General features: G+C 45.6%; 1 protein-coding gene across 2 annotated transcripts in view; it reads right to left on the reverse strand.

The window, feature by feature from the left end:
* The window catches only part of LOC142559855 (inactive phospholipase C-like protein 1), a 195,538-nt gene that overhangs the window by 162,932 nt on the left and 11,174 nt on the right, over positions 1 to 21,432 (reverse strand). For both annotated transcript variants that reach the window (XM_075671533.1, XM_075671534.1), the window contains exon 2: positions 2,517 to 2,636. In XM_075671533.1, the coding sequence (XP_075527648.1) occupies positions 2,517 to 2,636 (120 nt within the window). The remainder of the gene's footprint in view (positions 1 to 2,516; positions 2,637 to 21,432) is intronic.

Consider the following 21,432-nt stretch of genomic DNA (forward strand, 5'->3'; position numbering starts at 1 on the left):
CCGCTACACTCTAAGAGCGCAGCTCATTTTTCACCGCTGACGCAAAAGCCTTTGTCGGCGCCGTAATGTCCCAATAGATGTAACATTATTACGGGAAGAATGGCTACTTCGTCTGTTATTAAGTCACTCAATATGTATCGACATACACAGGGACGGCCGGAACGTTTTCATCGCCAAGCTGTATGGCTTATCCAAACAAATATGGGGTACTAGATTATTTACGAAATTGGAATCCCGTTGGAAGGTTTCTTTGTCCCCCCACCTCTTCCTTTTGATTAGGCACGAGCGTCGCGAAGGCGCCATCTAATAGACGGGTTTGCGTGTAATAACAGTCAGCACGCGTGCGTGAACATCCTAATCAACCGCCATCACTCCTCATGACAGTTGACTGCTGAAAAAAGTGCAACTCAGGATTCGCCAGCAAAGTTGTTTAGGCGTGAGTTTTAAATGCGTAAGCTCTCCTACGGCGATCCAACGAGGAAACCGGTCCGTCCATTGCGTAAGACGAATCGCTATAAAGAAATTCATGCATACAAAAACAGAATACCTTCAAAAGGAATAACGCTGGCGGTGGAGAGTTTAGAACCCACGACATCGGCGCAGAAGACGAGTGTCTAACCCACTGGGTTAAACACCCACGCTTGCAGAAGGCGAGTGTATCTGAACCATATGAATGTGTTGTACAGGCGGTACAAAACAAATGTCAAATGAGCACAGTTCCTATGGAGGCTTCGTTCAAAGATTTGGTGATAGTGGAATAAAAGCCATCTCTAAGACCACATGTACAGCCGACTTGTAGCACTGTGAACATTAGGAGAATTCCGCCTTTGCGAAAATCTTTGCCAAACACGTCACATCCTCGATGCGTTTCGCAGGATGTGCCTTCCGTTGGGGGCATTCCTTCACCCACCGAAATTCAACCGATCACTGAGGGCTTATGCGCTTCACGTCGCGCAACACACACAGATAAACAGTCACTATGATGATAAGGATGATACGGAGTGAGAGGTTATATGGGTCTCATCACGCTTGGTAATAGTTCGATTTGGATGGATAAGGTGCTCAAGAGCGATAAGGGCTTATAACGGTCGGATCAATTAGGATCAGGTTAATGAGCACCGATAAAGGTTGATAAGAGTCGTATCAAGGCCGATGAGATCGATAAGGACCGATAAGAGTTGGTAAGAGGAGGATCATGTCCGATGAGGTTGATAACGACAGATAAGGATCGGATCAATCGCGATAAGGTTGATACCAACCGTTAAGAGTTGAGAAGGTCCGGATCGAGTCCGATAAGGCTGATGACAACCCATTAGACTTGATAAGGCGAAATAAAAAAGCGAAGAACCCGGAACCGCTGTCGTAACACGCGACCGCGTAGCCTGTAACGATGGCGGCAGCTGCCATGCCGAGATTATTGCGCGAGCGGGGAAGCCGGAGGGCAGTGCGCGTGCGTAATGGTGACTAAAGAAGCGGGCATGGTCCTTGCCTGGGCTAAGCGAATAAAGAGACTGCTGATTTTCCAGTAGTGTAAGTTTTCTTGAAATCAAGACCAACAACTGCACGGCACACCGCGCTGTCGTATCTTGATTTCGCCAGCCAAGAGGCGAAGGTGGACGGTTATCATCTTTGTCAATGCCTCCGCCCCGTTGCCGGACTAAACGCCGCACGCAACATCCGCGCGTCACAGAAGGGAGGAGCCTTGCACCGATCCTAACTCTCTTGCATGCGTAATCATGCGAACGACAATTCAAATTTGGAGTCGGATATCTCGGAGAACAGACACGCTAGAAGAATTCTTCCAACCGATACTGTGTAAGAACACGACTGTCTCTGACTTTCCTATACGAACATGCACACTTACTGCAGTCAACAAAAAGGTAATTATTCAATTTTAGTTAATTGGGCTACTGACAGCGATAGTTATCATCTCACTTTGTGTCGTCCTGGCCACATAACTCATTTTACACGGGTGGTCTTCGCGGGCCTCCCAGTGCCTAATTTTAAGAAAACCATAAAGCTTAACTTAAAACAACCGCTATATAGACGTGTTAGAGTCGCCTTACACAGTGCTGCGTCAGTGCGGTCAATTTTTTTTTCTGGCCGTTTGCAATACTCTCGACTCACTTGTGCAAATAGTGCGAACGCTGTTGTTCTTACAACGCATATGTTTGTTCACGCAAGCATGCCCCGCAGCTGGTACCCGTTTATAATCCTCACCACACTCATGGATATAACCGTCCTCAGCGTTCTCGATGGCGGACGGTATGACTGCGACGTCAAAACTTTACGCAACGATGTTCAAAGACCACGCACGCCCCACGCTCAGAATCCAAGAGCATGTACACAAGCTGCAACGTCCTCTTCTGTTTTGAAATTGGTTATTTTGACATTTATTTATTTATTTTTTCGCATTATGGGCTGCGAAGTTGGGGTTGCGGCTCTTACATGAGTGCGGTCTGTAGTGGAGTACATAGGGTATTTCCTCCTTTTCTGGAAAATAAAGGAGCACTCACCAAAGGATTGGAGATGGAGCCCATGAACAGCGACAGGGCCCGTCCGCTCCGGCCCTCCAGGATCTGTGCCACAAGCGGTGATAGGACCCTCGCTCCAGCTTGGAGGGCTCCTGCTCTAACCTGCGGGTTTCGATACGCCTTCTTGTTAGAGCCCGCTGAAAGCCCTGCTAAAAGTCTCAATCCAACTTCATTAAAATGATCGGATTCGAACAGGTGACGATGACGAATCGATTCCTTTTATTGCGAAAGCAACTGTACGGACGCTCCAGGCGTATTTCTACCGTCTCCGTGATGTTTCGTTAAAGTCTAAGCGCGATAACATCGTCACCGCCCGCCGTATGTGCGAGCGGAAGCGTGCGAGCGTGAGCTGACGATGGTGGCTCAATATAGTGCGCGCGAGTAAGGAAAGTAGGGAGGCAACGCGCCATCTTAGGTCGCGTTCAAGGCACTGAGGGGAATGGAGGGGGGTGGAGGTTCTACTGCGGCGGCAACTGCGTGTGACTCGACCGCGCAGGCCCTGTTTTGAAAACGATCTTCGATGGGGACAGAGCCCAGTTGCGCCGACGGCTCATAGCTTCGTGTGCGCTGTGTTTCAGCCGCTCAGACTGCATTGAAGCGATAGACCGAATCAAGGTCACTTTGCTCGCTGCTGCTGCCGCGCTAGCTCAAAGCAGCGTTTCGACAGCGAGTGTCCGCGGTCAACGCTGACGGGTTTCGTACACTGACGATGAATCCAGGTATAGTTCATTTTATTCGTTTCACACGCGTCAGCGAACTCACTGCTAATTTCCTTCTTTCCTTCCCTCCACTTTCTCTCCCTGTCATCTTTGTTTTCCCCTTTGCCATGCCCCGAAGTAGGGCAGCCAACCGAACGTTGATCTGGTTAACCCACCTGCCTTCTGCTTTTCTCTTTCCTCCTCCTAATTGAGATGAGTAGAAAGAACTGGTTGAAAGTGTTAGTTCGGCCCTATAAGCGCTAAATAGTTAAATGTGTTGAAACACGGCGAGACAAACGAGTTAGAACTGCGTTACGTAACGTAGAAAATAAAGATAGTTTATTACAGCGAAGCTGTTAAGGGCTACTTTCTTCAGTATCGTGTCCGCGTGTAGAAAAAAAAAACGATTATTATCAGCATGGCTCCACCGTGATATGAATTAATCAATAATTCATTAATTGGGAATACAGAGCGGCCACCCATCATTCAGAAAGACTTTAATGAAACGTCGGAATTAACTCAGTGATAAACACCATGGCAGCCCGTTTCAGCTTCGCTGGTTAAACCTCTGTAAGGAGGAGTGCTTGGGCTGATAGGTTTCTTTTTTTCCCCTTCTGCCGTGGCAATAATACTGGTTAACTGTGTAAAGAATGTGTATTTGATGTTGACTTGTTGCCGCATACATCTGTCCACGTTTTCAGCATTTCTTTGTTTGTTTGTGCGGTTCCTTATTTTTATTTTAGTAAATGTATTGTCATTTATCCCAATACCTATATTTGTGCCCACTTCCTCTACGAGTAAGAGAAAGGCCTAAACTAAATCTAAAGAAATAATGTAAATGGTTCAGTTTAAGTAGCATATGTGGCCTTGTTGACCAAGGCAGTTAGTGTCTTCGGCATGAGCTGCCCCATTCTAGAAAAAAAGAAAAATCTAGCGATGTGCTATACGACAGAAACATATCGACTCTGGACATACCCAAGCTAGCCTGTTCAAGCAATCTTCGTTTTATTTTATTCTAGGTTTTACTTACTGAGCTTGGCAGCTTTATTTCAGTAATGTGTCGTGCCTGCGCCGCCCGATTCTTGGCCACCCCCCCATTGGTAAATTATGCGCTACAGTCTTTCCGCTCCTTATAATCATCGTCAGCATTTAAGAGATCAAAACAGCTATCGTTTTTAGAATCTGATCAGGTTGTGAAGGCAACATGCGGAACATTCAGAACGGTCCTAGAGACACCGCTAAAGCTGACGCACGCAGCAATGGAATGGTTCGTCTTTTCTTCACACTTTCAGAAGGAAAACAAGAGGTGAAAGGCAGAGAGGTTAACCAGATGAAGTGCCCGGTCAGCTACTCTGCACAACAGTATGGAGTAAGGGCAAGAAAAATAACATAACAAGATTTTTCAGAAAAGAACGCATAACTTCGCACATTCTAGTTTTCCGAAACGGTTGTTGCAAGCAATTGGCCACCACCCTTCATACCACTGTCAAGCTAATCTAATGACCTCGTTATGCCGTAAATAAAGTTGTTTCTCTTTATATATCTCGCTTTTCAATAAGTCCTGTTTCTTTATTTAATCACATTAGTGCTCTTAAAGTGCTTCGTGCCGACGTCGGCTGGGACCAGGGTCCAAAAATTCTGGCTTCCGTAAGGGGACGGTTCACAATTTAAGCACACTGATAAAAGCAATCCTTACATGAACAACAGTGAATTCACTGGCATCCACGAGAAAGGCAGAAACACAGGAAAAGAAATGCAGGAATGCAGACGCGCGCCCAGTTTGCTGCACCACACTGAACGGAAAGTGTTTAAGGAATAAAAATTAAGGACACGGTGAAGACTAACTACCCGAACATCTGGAACTGCAAATCGTCTGTAAGCCGTTATTGAGGTCAGTCGACTTCAGAACTGCAGTACTACCCACGGTGCTTTCTCTAGACGCGTTCAAATGCGCCATACAGATTATAAAGATCGGGGACAAACTATAACGGCGGGTGAATCGGCTGACTGCGACATTAATGCATTTGAGAGTCGGAGTAATTAGACCGTAATGTCACTCACTTTTAAACCGTTGCCGCACCGTAACGACAGTTGCCTTAACGGCGACTTCTGTCTTTATGAGTAGCTCGCTACCCGCTCCTAAAAAAAGTAATAATAATAACAATAAAAAAAGAAAGGTGATCAAGACTACTCCCAACCACGAAAAACATTTTGCACAAGAAAGCTAGATACCGAAAGAACACTTTCACGTTCTCGCCAATGTCGACCAGATAGTGAAACATACTATTAAACCTCGTATTTATAACGACCAAGCAAGACACGAACAATTTCCCGTAACGGCATCGGCCCAACGGAGCGCTTATAAAGTATGATGATGATGTAATTAAAAAAAAAGAAGACAAGGAGTAAAATCAGAAGGAATGACGTAGCAGTGAAGAAACGCAAGGAAAATAAGCAAATGATAGCGAAAAGATATAATATGAGACCAGGAAAGAGGGGACGCATTACTCAACAGCAGTCAATCGTGTAGGCTTTTAGACCTCCGGAAACTGGTAGAGAGCTTTTAGTCTCTCTCAACAAATTTTGTCGACTAAGATGGCTATAGTCGGCGTCGACCTGCAGCTCGGTTTTCCTTAAGCACCAAGAAAGAAAGAAAGAAAGAAAGAAAGAAAGAAGTTCGACATTTCAAGAGACATAAATTGTATACATACAGAAGTATACGCAGTCAAAAATAAATATAAAATCGAGGATTAGGGTATCCAGGGACGATCAGTGCAAACGTGGGTGTGTTTTTTAGACGAGACGTGTTTCATTTTACGAGCATTGTAAAAGTAGTGCAATCAACGCAGCATTATCCCCTGTTTCGACAGTACTTCAATGCGAAAATTGTTTCCCTACTACTCTTAGTCATAGCAGTGCTATAGGGCTGCGTACTAGCCCGGTGCTCTGCGTTCGCTTACTAGTGGATATCCAAATTACCTAAGTACTGTCTCTAAAGAGATAACGAGTTATTAGAGAACTTAAGGACCGCGTTCGGAAACACCTGTTGCAACTATTAGTAACGAGGCATCTTCTTACGTAGCTTTCTCTTACGCTCCGCACAAAGCGCTCGAACTGCAAGGAAAAAGAAAGACATCGCGACACACATGCGGGCCCCTATTGAATGCCTCTAAAGCACTTACAGTAAAACATCTCTGCACCCTAAATGTTGCTAGTTTGACCAAAGCCTAACACCCTTACCCTGAAGGAGTAAGATCGAATACTTAACGTGGACATATGAATTTTACTTCTTTGGGGACTATTTGTGGAAAGTAAGCATGATGATAGCTCCGACAGCCGACAAGAAAACTACATGAAATATTTGTAAGATATTTTTGCACGTATCAGGTGGTAATAATTAATACAACTTGCAATTACGGCTCCTCTCGTTGCAGGTGTATTTCGAGTTCGCCGTCACGTGCACTGAAGTTTTGGCTGTAGAAAAGAGCCTAACAGCGTTCCAATCAGCTTTCACCAGCTCAATGGCAATGGCGCTCCGCTGAGGAGCATGAGGTAGCGGGTTCGATTGCCAAATGCGGCGGCCGCATTTTGTTGGCAGCACAATGCAAACGCATTACGTGCACTTCAAGTTTAAAAACATCACGCTTAAAAGCCCCGAGTGATCAAAATGAATCCGTAGCCCTCCACACAGCGTCTCTCACTGCTCCGGTGTTGCTTTGGAAAGTAGGAACCCAAGAGATCAATAACTAAATCAGTAGATGCTGTAGCATATAGAGTAAGATGACGTACTGGAGGCAAGATGACATACGGGTGGCTAGAACGACAGAACGGCGAGCCAGTTGGTAGGGGTTCATTGTTCGACACAGCAAGCGAGCAAAACGAAGACACAAAAAGAACCAAAACGGCGTTTGCATTGTTATGTTCGTTCATTTTATGTCCATGTAGTGTGCGACTACTGCTTCAAATGGCTGAATAGATGAACTGCATTCTTTACTGAAGGCATGGAAAATATACATCAAAAGAATGACGGAGACGGCTCCGATCCACATATGCTTACTCCGCCTTGAATGAGGATTTCAGCTGTTACAGTCAGCCGTTGGTCCATCTTGACTATCAGTTCTCTCCCTAAACTCGGGCTTTACAATTTAAGAGGACTAGGGAGAGAGTTCTCTAATCCCAACTTTTACGCTGTGTTTGGCGCTTTATGGCCAAATATGACGCATGCAGCGCCAAAAAAAACTACTACTACTGCTAGTTCTACTACTACTACTCCTACTACTACTATAACTACAGGCATTGTGCTACGGTAAGGGTGAGCCAACTTGTTCAGATGAAGCCGCTTTGACGTAGAGTTGACCAATGGACTGTGTGGGACCAAAGGAAAAAAAGAAAAGGGGGGGGAGAGAAAAGAAGTGCTACAGCTTTCAATCCGAGGTTTCGATAATTCTAACGGCCCCGAAGAATTCCGCTGCTGAACACCAGGTCCAGACTGCGATTTCGAAACTTTTTAAAATTTTTTTGAGGTGTAAGACAAAACCCTCGTATTCAGCTCAACGTCAAAGCCGAGATGGTCGAAAGTAATTCGCAGCCCTCCACTGCGACGTCTCTTATAGCCTCTCTGTTGCTTTAAGACGTTAAATCGCATGAATCAAATGAAACTACTTCATTAAAGCTTGTAGTTTTACGTGCCGCATCCACGATGTGATTTTGAAGCACGGGGTAGTGGGGCACTCCAGATTAATTTTGACCACATAGGGTTTTTTTTTTTTTTTTAACGTGCGTTTAAACGTAAGCACACCGGCGGTTTTGCATTTCGCTCCCGTCGAAATGCGGTCGCCGCGGTCGGGATCTAACCTGCGACATCGAGCTCAGCAGGGCAACGTCATAGCCACTGGGATACTGCGGCGGGTTAAGTTCACGAAGCAAGTTCGAGAGTGAGCTTCTGTGGCCAAAGGTCGCCTGGCAATCGATTGGGTGTGACAATTACGAACGATTTCTCTAGCGTAATTCGAATGGCCGATACACCATGGTACGACTCTTGCAGGCCTGAAGAAATTATCAAGCACCAGGTTGTACACATGCCGTCAATACTATGTCGAGCAAATCTCACTAAAGCGACTGGACTCGGAACATTTTCTGAAAGGAAAATTCTTAGACAATGGCTGTCCACGTCCGTCAAGAACTGACAAAACTATTCTTGCACTTTGCTGCCATTCTTGAAGTTCACCGACCTGATTGACCGTTAGCCCTCTTGTGTATATACTTAGGTGCACGCAACATTCACTCTTTCCATCTCTCCTTCTTTCTCTTTCCCTTATCCTGACGGACTCCCTGCCTTTCCTCTCTCTCCTTCTTTTTTCTCTTTCTCTCTTCAATCGGCTTTTATGAAAAGGTGTCAACCAATCTCCTGTGAGAAGCAGCCACGCACGCTTTCAACTTTCAGAACAAAGTCGATCGCGTGGGCAGCCTGGCCGAAACTGCGTGCGGTACTGCAAGTTTAAACAGCAAATATAAGTTCAGTAACCTGTGAACATCGTTTCTTTCTATCTTTCCTTCTTTTGCTGCCTAAATTATGGGTAAAGTTCGTTGCACGCACCGTGAGAACGTCTCAAACCAGGCGCGCAAACGCGAAGTGACGTCATTTCCTCATAGTTCACCAGCCCCCTTTTCCACGAAAACCAAGAAAGGGGGAAAAATGCTGAATGACGATAGACAAAAGAATGGTCCAGAGAACTACGCCTGCTGTTTCTCAAAGCAGTCTGGCAATTTGGTAGCAAACACCTGCGCCTGAAATTCTCGAACTTTCGTAGCGAAACGTAGTTCTTGTGGTGTGAAATATGCATGCATATCTCAACTGTGCGAACAAAACATCAAAACATTCCCACCCCTCTCTCCCAAGTTTCATGAAAAAAAAAAAGAAGTATGTACGAATGCGTTCTATTTGAGTTGTACCAGCCAGCTGCTCCATGAAATGCGCGCGTTCAAATATTTGCGAACTCTGGGAACAGACGGCCTCTATGTATTGTTATTTATTGTATTATGCACTGAAATTAGGTTAGGTTAAGTCACGTCGCGGCCATCTGGCTGACCAAACGTGTGGCCTAGTGCGTGCGTCATTGGGCACGTGACGGCGCACCCAATAGGGAGGATGTGACGCCACGTCATGGAGTGTATAAAATGAGCACGTTCATAACGCTCCGAGGTTTACAAAGCGTATAACGAACTCGCATTCCCACGCGAAAGCAGTCATAAGTGTTCCTGCCGAATTTCTTTATTGTTTGTGGAGACGCACGTGATACGGTAGTCACCAACATCTCCAATTACTTCGAAATTATTTGATTGAAATCATCGTAGTGCCCTTATAGAATGGCACATTCCCTCGATGGGGAGAACATTTCGTGCATGCGTGCGTTGCCTGTGTTCTGTCTGTGTCTAGTCCGCAGTTCTTTTTATTCTTACACACGAGGGAGGTGATAAGAAAAAGCGCTCCGTCGAGATTAACATCCGTTCTTTTCACTCTCTCTCTCTCTCTCTCTCTCTCTCTCTCTCTCTCTCTCTCTCTCCCCTATGCGGGATGCTTTGTCCGACCGCCCATGTAACGCAATAAAGATTAAAGAAAGACGCTCCGTGAGCGAGAATTCCGGCTGTCGAAAAACAGCGTCGAACACATTTCGGTGATGCCTGAAGTGTCAGCAGCAACTACGGAGCTCGCGATACGAGCGACGACGACAGGAGCCGATGAGTTACCGCATAGCGCGGCCCCTCGAAGATGCGTCACTGTCCCTTCTTTCTTACGTCGCGGTAGCCGGTGTCTCAGCTGCGCGAGGAGCCATATTATCTCCGGACACGTTAGGGACGAGCCGAATGTATCGCCTCTGGGGAACCGCGTGACGCCCTTAATCTCCGGCTACCGTTGTCTTTTGCGCGTTCCTTCTCGCTTTTATGGCATCGCTACCGCATCCAGCGGTTTGCGCTCTCAGTGACATAGCCAAGTGAGAAGGAAGAAAAAGGCGCTCATTCGTCGACGGGTAACCCTACGCGCCCGGCCATTCGTTTCGTCGCCGCCAGACGACAAGCGGGTGAACACTAGTCGCAGCGTAAACACCGAATCAGGCTAGGCACCAACGATACCCGCAGCATCGACTTTCGCTTGTTCCGCGAAGCTCGCGCCATCAGAGCTGCCCGTGTGCGCCACTGGACAAGTCCCGTGTTAGCAGACAGCGCGAGTAGTCCCCTCGCTCTGCCTGAAATACTTAGACTGCATGCCGAGGAAAGCATGTGCAGAGCCGCCCACGTGCCTCAGTCACACGTACTATACTTACAGCTAAACACACTTTCCGCCCGCCATGTTGTTAATTTAGCGATTAAAGATCTTGTAACATTTCGCTTTATCGTTAGAAGTTAATATGTTTAGAAATGAAACGCACACTATAGAGGAGCGGTTAAGGTTAAGGGGTGAACTCCCCTTGAAGAACACCGTGAATGTCGGTCTTCCTGTGAGCGTATAAAATGAACCACATAACAGACGCGAGCAAAAGAAAGGGGCGACGCTACCTTAAAATCCCAGCATTATATCACACCGTGACGTCGTAGACTTCGACAGCGACCACACGCGTCGAACTTGTTCGTAGACAAACAAGGAATCACACTCTAATTGAGATTAACTAAACTCTTTACATAGTAAATGCCGCGAGCTTTTTCTGCACAACGGCCCGAACCACCATACGTTGAAATCCGTGGCGTCACGCTAACGTAATGGCGCTGCGGAAAGGGCACCAAATTCAAGTAGCCTACCGTATGCCAACTAATAATAATACTCTTTTAAACCAGAAGAATGGAAAGAGCATTAAAATAATAATTTACCATCGTAGGCAGATTTAGTCTAATGCTTTTAGTGCCCCTCTCAAGGCACCTGTCAAGAGACACTGCAATATTTCAGGAAATCTCTCGGGCAGTTCGGCGTGACCCCGGTTCCTTCCGCGATTCTTTTCACTCGGCAACGAATTAAATCACCGTAACTATATTAATGTCAAATTTTATTTCTTTCAGGGGGTGGGGGCTTCGGCGATTAATTTTCGCATTTGTGCCTAAACGAGTTTTCAAATTATAAACGTCTTTGTACCGTGAACGTTTTGGTCACTCGCACTCACCACTTCAGTCCTTTTCTTGTTTTAATTTTCTTCTGCACCCTTCTCAGGGTGTCTACCAAGTTGACATTTTCAATTTTCCTGGGTTTTCCAGGTTTTCCCTGAGTGCCTTTGCGAAATTCCCCGAGTGACATAGAACCTTGTTTTCCGTCAAGACAGGTTGACACCATACCGCCCGATGCTGTCACTCTCTACTAAGCACGTTAAAAAATAAAAATCGACCTAATCCAGTTTGAATAGTAACGAGTAATGTTTATTTTATTCAAAACAGAAAACTCAAGGGAGGGGTTAGTAAAATGCACAGCGAATAAAATATCTTCGAAAAAGAAATATGGCAAAGCCCATTGCAAATCGAGTCGAACATTTTCAAATACGAATAAAGAGAGATGCGTCCAGAAGCAAATATTTTTGAAAATGAGCTATTTCCACCAACTGATAGCAAGCTCATTAGTATTAGGCCCTAACTTTGCCACAAAAGAGATTCGCTCTCAACAGCTCGTAAGTCAACCTCAACTGTCCTGACATACTCTCAGCCCACGCACAACGCCTCAGTGTTGCGTTTCACTGCTTTACAGAGTTTATTTTGGTTTGGATGAGGGTCCCCTGCATCTCGGCGTCAGCCAATACTTTCCTTTTTGAGTTCAAGCTCCTTCAAAGAAGAGGATGCACAGTTCCTTTCCCAATCTTTTCTCAATGCGACGGTCCTTTCTGTTCTCGTCCTCCTTCTGCCGCGCGTTCGCCCCGCAGACCATTTGAAGCACCCTCTTCGTCAGTTGTACTGTAAACGTCCGATTTTTCGGAAACCCTAGGGGCCGCGAAAATGTCTGAAAACAATGAATGCATGTCTTTTACTGCCCCCAAGGGCTCAAATCGCCACAGGCACGTACAACAAAGCTCTGACGGCCTGCCAGTACGTTTATTAGACATATTGGTACTGTGACAGGAGACGGCGGGTGCATGCATGTATGATTAGGGAATACATACCGTGTCCCGTGAGAATTGCCCCTTCCAACGCTTGTTAAGCTTCACTGCAATAATTAGCGTTTGCTTCACTGCGCGACATCTCTGTGGTGAGAAGAAGCTGCCTTTTGGGAATCGGCATTATTTTTTAATTTGGACAAAAAGCCTGACAAGGCTTGACTGGGTCCCTGCGCCATAGCATGGCATACAGTGGCATAAATTACATACAAAAAAGTAGAGCAGAAAATCAATGCAACGCGTCATGCTTTCAATAAGCTTCGAAGCCGATCTCAAGGATTACAGATACGGAGCCGGTGCCATTGCTGTCAGCGGCGAATTCTTTCAATGAAAAACACGGCACATAACGGCAAGAACCGTAATAGGGAACGTCGAAGCAGCTAGGCCTCGCGTTGCCGCGGTGGTGGCTACGGCTGCCAGCGGATCTGCGTGCGAGAGCAGCGAGATAATCAAAACGGCAGTGTTGGCTTTGATTAATGCCGTTTCGAACCTGCGGTCGCGGCAAAAAGTCCAAAAAATCAGACGTCGAAGGGTTGCTGTGAAGCCGTCCGCTATATCGGGCATGTCCCAAAAATCGGGCGTCCGAAAAACCGGTCGTTTACTGTTCACTAGCAACCCCTCCGCAGCCGACGACACGGCATCAAAGACAATTCGTTACGATTACTCTCTTTTACTCGAGCCAGCATTAGGGCGACTTTCTTACCCTTTCAATAAAATGACAGCTAATTTTCCCTGATAGAAGCAAAAATTTCCTGAGTTTTCCCTGAGTTTTTCCCGACTATTCAATATTCCTGAGAATTCCCGGTTTTCCCGGTTGGTAGACACCCTTACTTTTTAAGCTTTCTCGTACCCTCAGGATCACTCTATTCTATACTTATTGCCCGTACGTGGTTTCTACATTCTTGTTATAAGATCAACAATGACAGTGACCATGATCAAGCTTTATTAAAATAGCGATAGCGTGCTGGCCCCCGTGTTAATAAGAACGGCTCGAGACTCAGACGAGAGTCACATCCATGTACCAATGAAGTGAATGCAATCTTTTCTATCTTTTTTTCATCACGATGCCCGGCTTAGTCGTCGTTTCCTGATTCTTGCGGTGAAGACCCAGCTCACCCGGTCGAGATTGTAACACTGCTAACTGTATTCGTGGTTACAAAATTAAGCACAACATAAGGGACAAGGAAAGAATTGCACGACACTATAAAGCGCAGTCTCAAAACCAAATTTTTGTTGGGATCTACCCTGAGTACATGCACATACAAGAGTAAAAACAAAAACAAACAGAAAACCGATCGAGGACCGCAGAAACAACCAGACCTCTACGCAGCATCCTGGGAACATGCAGAAACAGCAAACATGACGCACTCTCAATCGGCACGAGCAGTTTAAAACAACTTATCAATCGTGTAATATTCCGTGTCATGTAAGGTTAGTGATTCCTGGCTGACGCATGCGTCTTTGAGTTTCCTAATGAAAAGCGCCTCTATTAGTTCACGGGTTGTCTGGTCCTTGCTTTAACACAACATCTTGAGGCCATGCTTGGCATGTTAAGATTAAACACCAGCAAGGCAACGGTCACCACTTACAACCGCGGCAACCACAAAACGCCGCAGTACCCCGCCAAAGCAAAAAGCGGTACTGGTGTCGCGGAAAGACAATCTAGCGAATTCGCTCCGCACGTGCGTGATAACGTAATTTGACCTCAGCGCACAGAAACACCAATAATTTACACTATGGATCAGTGACCGATAATTACGCTCCAGCGGTTCGGCGGACGCATGTAAACGTTTAACCCGATGGCTACTTGTCGGTAATTGCAGTCATGCGATATCTGCTGCACTGTGTGATTGCATTTGCTATCGGCTAAACCGTGGACCTGCCTGTATATTGAAGCACAGTGACGGAAATTGTACCTTTATAGCAGAACTAACCTAGACGACAGACGGGAATCTGACAAGAAATATGAAACTTCGTTCACGAGGCCAACAAGAACAATTCGGAAGCCATGGCAACAGCCACGTGCCATTCGCACAGTACAATATCCACGCACCCTCCACCCTTGCGGCTGAACGGCTGCAGCGTTCCGTTTCATACAACGAGGTTAAGGTCATACTGTGGACTAATTAACGACCCGACTTCCCTGAAGGACATATAGACGCTCGTCACTGGCAGTATTGACAACTAGGCGTTAAAGCTTTGAGTAGTTAGTACAAAACATCTGTAGATGACCACACACGAAAAGTTCCAATTAGTCATATTTTATATCTTGACCATACATCACGTGATCAGGCACTCGTCCGCTTATCTATGGAATTTACATCCGTTCCACAAATGGTTACAACTCTTTCTTGCCCCAAGACCTGATAATCAGAAATTAAATATCAAGGTTCTAACAACGTTCTACGATCATTCAAGGTGCACACTTCATTTTTATTTCGTGAGTTCTACTGCTCTGCCTCGTTTGCTAGTTCTATACCGGCAATCGTCGCTTAAACTTATTTAGTTTCCTTTGTGCTTGTAGAACAAACGAAAATACGCCTTCGGTTGTCTGAATATTACGTTTACTTTTTTCTTATCCCCCCTCTCCCCCTGATGCATGCCAAGAACGGGATCCGTCAGGTATTTTCCTATATAAACATATGTAGCACTGGCAACACTGCTTACAACTTCTTCAGAGAGTCAATGGGCTTTATATTTTGTAAATAATTATTTGGTATAATTTGCCCCAAGGCATATGTAGTAACAGATATATTTAAAAAATCAACATCAACTAAACGATTGCAACACTGTAAGATGCAGGTACTGCAGCAATGACTTTGCTCATTTATTGCACGTTATCCTGCAGGTATAGCCATCTGGAACATTAAGTTTTATCATGGCCTCCACGAACCTCTTGTGCCTAATAATACCGCCTACTAGGACACAGGCACGTACCCAAGGGGGGGCCCGGTTCCCCCCCTCCGAAGTTAAGACGCATACCCCACCCCCATCCCCACCCATGCCACCACTTCTCACACATATTTCTAAAGCGGCGCCAAATCAATGTCGAAAGTTGACAGCTATTCGGCCGTCAACATTTCCCTGCCTTTCTCACTCCTTTTGGATGGCGGTAGTTATCGGCATGTCCTGTGAAGGCCAGTTTCCTTATCGATTCGGTGCCCACGCGATTAACTCGAGATGCATTCAGTTGTCGCCCTCTTTTCGACGGTCACGTGCATCGCTGCTGCTTCGTTAGTTCAACCTTCAACACAACTCCGCGCGGTTTGTGTGCCTTGATTGCCGACTGCTGATTTTTTTTTTTTTAAGTTGTATTCTACTAACGTAATCTTTATTTTTACACTTTGGCTTCTTTACTTGTTCTTGGCAGCGTTCTTCCCGCGCTTCTTTCCTGCGCAAGTTCATTTGACGTAGTTCTTTGTTTGCCAAGTAAAGGAGAGGTGTATTGCACAGGCGTACTTGCACAATACACCTTATTTTATTTCTCTTTTGTGGGTTTACGCGTTTTTATGGCGAATGGTGGACGTTATTCACATTTGTACTAGTAAAGTAGCCCCCCCCTCATTTGCATAGAAGTTACCTTGGTTTGCCCCCCCCCCTCCCCTCCCCGAAAAAAAAAAAATCCTGGGTACGTGCCTGCTAGGACACATGCCACAAAAGGTTACGAGTGTCCACCGTGTCAGAAACCGGGCACTTCCGAAACATTCCTCGATTTGTCAGAGGTTCTTAGAGCCTATATACACGTCAGCCAATTTCAGTCGCTCACAGGCAGCTTTTGTATAATAAAGTGCGTTCTAGAAGGTTATTTGCCAAGCGACTTTCCAAACTTCAAAGTCGCTAAAGTGTCGCATATTGTTCTATGACGTCGCTAAAAATAGTCGCCGGCCGCTGAAATGAAAAATTTGTCGCCAAACAGACAAGAAAGTCGTAAAACCTAGAGGCAATTAATATCGCTAAAATTGCAACACTGGCGCACACCCGTGGACCAGTGCTTTCGAGAAGCTCATTGGCAATTTGGTGGCCTAATGCATGATCAAGTTGTTCTGCAAGGTCGCAGAAGCTTTGCATTAAAAAAAATAATATTTCCAGTTACACCGGATGAGCAAAGCACTGGCAGCAATAGCAAGGTGTAGCGCTGCGCCTGAAATGCCCGGACGGTGTTCTAACGGTACACGTCTGTGCGACTTCACACGTAGCCGACCCCGAGGTTCAGCCAATATTGCTGGCCTCCTTAAATGCTTCAGGACGCTGTCGCAAAGGCGTCCCTGCACTGCCCGTAAAGAGCGGTTCCAGTGAAAGCACATCACTTTTGGATTGTGAGCCCTAATATTGTTTCGTACTTTTTAACAGTCTGAGAAGATTTAAGCTAACATGCATGCAGCGTGAACGAAATGTTTTATTTTTGTTTGTGCGCTGTAATTTAAAAAAAAAGAATAGAGGAATTATTCAGTAAAGAACATAAGACTGGTCTTAGCAACTTTGTCAATTAAATAATATAGCAACTATCTTGCATATACGGCATTCATACAAATATACAGCATACATATACATAAGTATATGTGGAACATCACGTTGACGGCGCAAATTCATTTGGAATGTCCATATAATTGCTATCTTATTAAAGCTGTCTGCCGTCTCAGCGGCTACATCGTTGACAGCCCAAGGACGGACAGTGGCACAGAGCGTACTCTTTAATTCATCTGATCCACAGGAGTGGCATGCGGAGCTGTTGACCATTCTGACGAGGAATGAAGCGCCAGGGTGCAGTCGTCGTATGCAGCATGGATGTTACAATGAGTCGTCGTATGCAGCATGGATGTTACAATGAGGCCATCGATATAACAAGAAAGGAAGCCGGTGGCCAAGGCCGCTAAATATAGTCGCCAATGCTGCGTCAGAACGTCTTGCGACACAATTGGTCGCTGAACGCAAAGGAGCCGCGAAGTGCATTTCCATGGCGCATCAGCACATTACCCGTTTGTTATTGTAGCCGCGCCCGAAGCAACGCCTGTACGAGTGACGTCATCGACCGGGAAGCAGTTCTGCATATTCCCACAGTTGCTGATCTGCTTCACTCATTCCCTCGCGCACACTCCCCGACACCACTCCATGCGTCACGGGGGGTGTTTACAAACTTGTTTGGCGCGCATATCCCGCGGTGATGCTGCAATACTTTCTTTCTTTCTTTTTTTGCGTTGCGTCAGAAACTGTACACCTTAATATGGAAACGCGCGGGCTGGATTCTAATCCATATTTTCAGAAGAATAACAATGCAGGTACCCGAATGTCTGCCCTAAATCCATGCATCACGATATAAAGTTGAAGGGAGTGACGTGAATTGCGGCATAGCGAGTATATGGATGCACTACATAAAGCACTCGGGTACGCATTATTACTACATGTGTGTGAACATTACTTACGCACACAAAAAAAGCAGACTAGCACTTGTCTCCAGAAAGAGACACTACGCCCACCAGCTTGGAAAGAAGAAAAAATCAAGAGAAAGTCACAGCACGTTACACACTAACTTATCTGTTGTAAATGTTGTCCTCTTATTTGGTACTTTACTCTGACTTATTTTTGGCCAGACCGACAAAGTGGATACGTGCCAATATTTTTCAAGGATCTGCATCTACATCACACGCAGAATGCGAACAGTACGATGAGAGATCAGCGGCTAGTGACATGCGCTCTTATCATGGAGCTTTGATATCCGTCTTCCTGATTATATTCTGATTCACATGGCCGAATTCATGGCCATTTGCTGGGCACTATCAAATATCCCACCAATATTAATATATAGTAATACTTGCCGACTATCTGTCAGTTCTTATGCCGTTAGAAAGCACGAAAATTTTGCTACTGCACCAATCACTACTTTTTTATTTAATACCTGGACACTGTGGACTAGCACCTAATCAAGTTGCAGACAGCTTGGCAAATGCAGCGCTTGGTGGACCAGTAGGATTCTCTATACTAATCCTCACCCTTTCACGAATCCTCACGATTCCTAGGTCGAAAAAAAGGGGGAAGAAACCGGATTAGGCATTCAGCGTTTCCCTGAAATTACAGGCCGTGCGCCTTAGGACAAGGCGAGGTCTCGATAATACGTGTCACATGCCGCAAATAAGTATGCCCACGAGTATGTGCAGGTTCGCACCATCGAACGTTCTTGCGCGTCGTGCGGGGATCGAGAATCGTTAGACCAGTTTCTCTTTTGCCTAAATTTTAATCCCCGAAAGAAAGACCAACTTAGAACAACTCCTATCGCGTAATGGCCTTGCTCTCTCAATGCTTAGTATCTTATCTGCTGGTGCAAGCACTCTTGGTCGAGCCCGAAAGAAAGTTTGTGAGATTACGCATGAGTACGTCATTCCTCCAGGGTGAATAGCATATTAAGCACCTTTATCCCATTATTAACATTCTATTGCATCTTATAGTGCAGTGGCTTCGTCAAAAATTGGCATGATCACTTCTTAAATATTATCTTCGAATTTATAATCATTATTATTTGAATATAGATAGCACAGACCAGTAAATTAACGGGGAATCAACGACTTATATTATCAGTAACACGGAGTTCTTGGGCGAGTTGGTCACTTATTGCAGGCACAACAGCAGCGCCAAAGAAAACACACAAAAGGAAGGAACACTGCCTTATGATTCCGCCCATTCAAAGGTCGTAAAACGAAGTATTGTGAACCTATGCCTGGTATCAGCACTGGAGAAATCGTGCGAACACGAAATGCAAACCAGCTTTAATAGTCAATTGGAAAGATTTTCAGCTTCTGGTTACCCTCAGTCGACCGTGACGGCTGTTGCCGAGACCCTCCTGAAAAAAAATTAGGAAGCACACGACGAGTCTGAAGACGAGGGAAGAGGAAACAAGCTTGCGACTGGAAGTGGGACCCTACCTACACAAAATTTCACACAACCTGAAGAAGGTTGCAGTGGGCAGGTTTGGGGTACCGCTCGTTTTTTCCGCCCTGGAAAAGCTATCCAAGCTATGGGCCCTCGTATCTCCGGCAAGGAATCCGCGAAAGGTGGATGTGGAAAAAAGCATGCCAGGCCACATGTGCGGTGCCAATCAGGATTGGTATACGAGATACCGCTGTCCTGCGGAAAATCCCATGTACGCCAAACTGGCCGATGCCTGAACGATCGGCTGAGTGAGCACCAACGAAATTTAGAGAACACCGAAAACGTGCGCTTAATACAGCACTGCAGCTCCTGCAACAAGTGTTTGACGCATCTTGAGAGTGCGAAGATATTAGGTAGGGGAAAAAACCAGATCACACGAGAGCTACTGGAAGCCTTCCATATAAAGAGAAAGGGCAGTGATTGCCTTTGTGATAGGTCAATTGTGTTATATAGTTCGGAATGTGACCTTTTATCAGCAAGAATATAAGAAGTACTTTGTGGGGTGTTGTGGAGGCACGTGTTCTTCTTTGTCTCCGAACGCGCATGCGCGAAGCAACCTTTATATTCAACTTCTTTTCATGCAATAAAACCAGTTGTGAGTAGGAGCGATTGTCCGCGTCTGTCAGTGTTCCTTTCTTTCGTGTGCGTTTTCTTCTTTTTTTTCTCTTTTTTTTGGGGGGGGGGCGCTGTTGTTATGCCTGCAAAGACTTGTATTATGTTTCCATTGCGAACCTTGACGAAGCCCTCCTCGTATGTACCTGCCATTAGTTAAAAAGCGACAAAAACAATAGCGAACACAAGCACAACTTAGCGAACCAGCACAGCTTAGCACAGCTTAGCGAACCCCGCATTCAGTTGCAGCTCGAACTTTCAGAAATGAAAATAATTCAGACCTCTCTGAGAAACATCGCACTGCTGAAATGTGCTCGACCGTACAAAGCAACGCTCGCGAGAGGCAAGCGTGAAATGCAGTGGAACATACTAGTTCAGATTAACTCGTTTTGTAAAATGTGTAACGAGTAAGAAAGTGCGCACAAAGGCAGGTTTCCTGGCAAGGCGCATACACTTCAAGCGCTGTAAAAGCGACACACTGTATCAAAAAAAGAGAAGAAGAAGAAGCAAAAGGGACACAAGCTGTATAAAACTTCCAGCACCCTGTAATAGCCGTAAAGTAATTTTGTTTTTATTCTCACGATATGAAAAGATTTGTCACTTCTCACTGCTTTGTTTTCACTGAAATTTCATTACTAAATTAAGCTTTTTTAAAAGCCTTCATATTTCTGGGCGTTGTTGTTATGCCTGGTTCGCCTGTACGGTTACTTACCGTCAGACAGCAAAACCAATACAGATCTCTGGAGCAGCTCGTTTCTCAGATGGCGAGCTGTGCATACTACAGGATCTTACAAGCCAAGCAATGATGTCAAGCGCTTTACTGAAAAATGTCGACCCAACACTGCGATCTTGTAACGAAATGTGAGTGAAAACAAAGAAGCGGCAAGCGCAAAATTTTCTTTCGAATAAAAGGTGCATGTCACGATGTAACGCAGTGTACGGACGCCTGCATAATTTATCAGAACAATGTACTGAAAAATTCGGCGGATCCCACGTATATGTGAGAATCGGTGTCAAGCGAAGTTTTTTATTTATGCTAACGCAAACATTACGCAAGTTTACCCTAATTGCACAAAGACAGTGTTCGTGCAAACGTAGCGCGACGAGGCAAATATAACACAATGACGAAAATCTTTCGGTGTTGGTGCGGCGTCAGTTTCAGCGCGAAACATAACGACAGTAAGTTTATCATATACATCCCAAAAGTTGGTCTTTCGCACTGTCCATTACTACCGTCACTCACGTTTTTCACGCTGTGCATCGTTAGAAATGTCAGCATCCGTAATCCCCGATGCGACTTCGCTAAGCACCATTTAACACGCTTGCACGGACGTCATGTCACGAGTGAAGACGATACACAAAAAGAACTCGTGTCCCGCAATCTTCCTGTTCTCGGTGGCGTTGTTGCGTTGGCACGACGTATGAGATCCAGCGCGCGCGTCGAGATACACGAAAAGGAGAAACGCTCAACATATCGAACCCCCTGTCGCACACTTGGTCAATCGTATCACCAGTTCTCGAAGTGTGAAGCTACGACGGAGT

Source organism: Dermacentor variabilis, chromosome 10 (assembly GCF_050947875.1).
Source record: "Dermacentor variabilis isolate Ectoservices chromosome 10, ASM5094787v1, whole genome shotgun sequence".
Lineage (NCBI taxonomy): Eukaryota > Metazoa > Arthropoda > Arachnida > Ixodida > Ixodidae > Dermacentor > Dermacentor variabilis.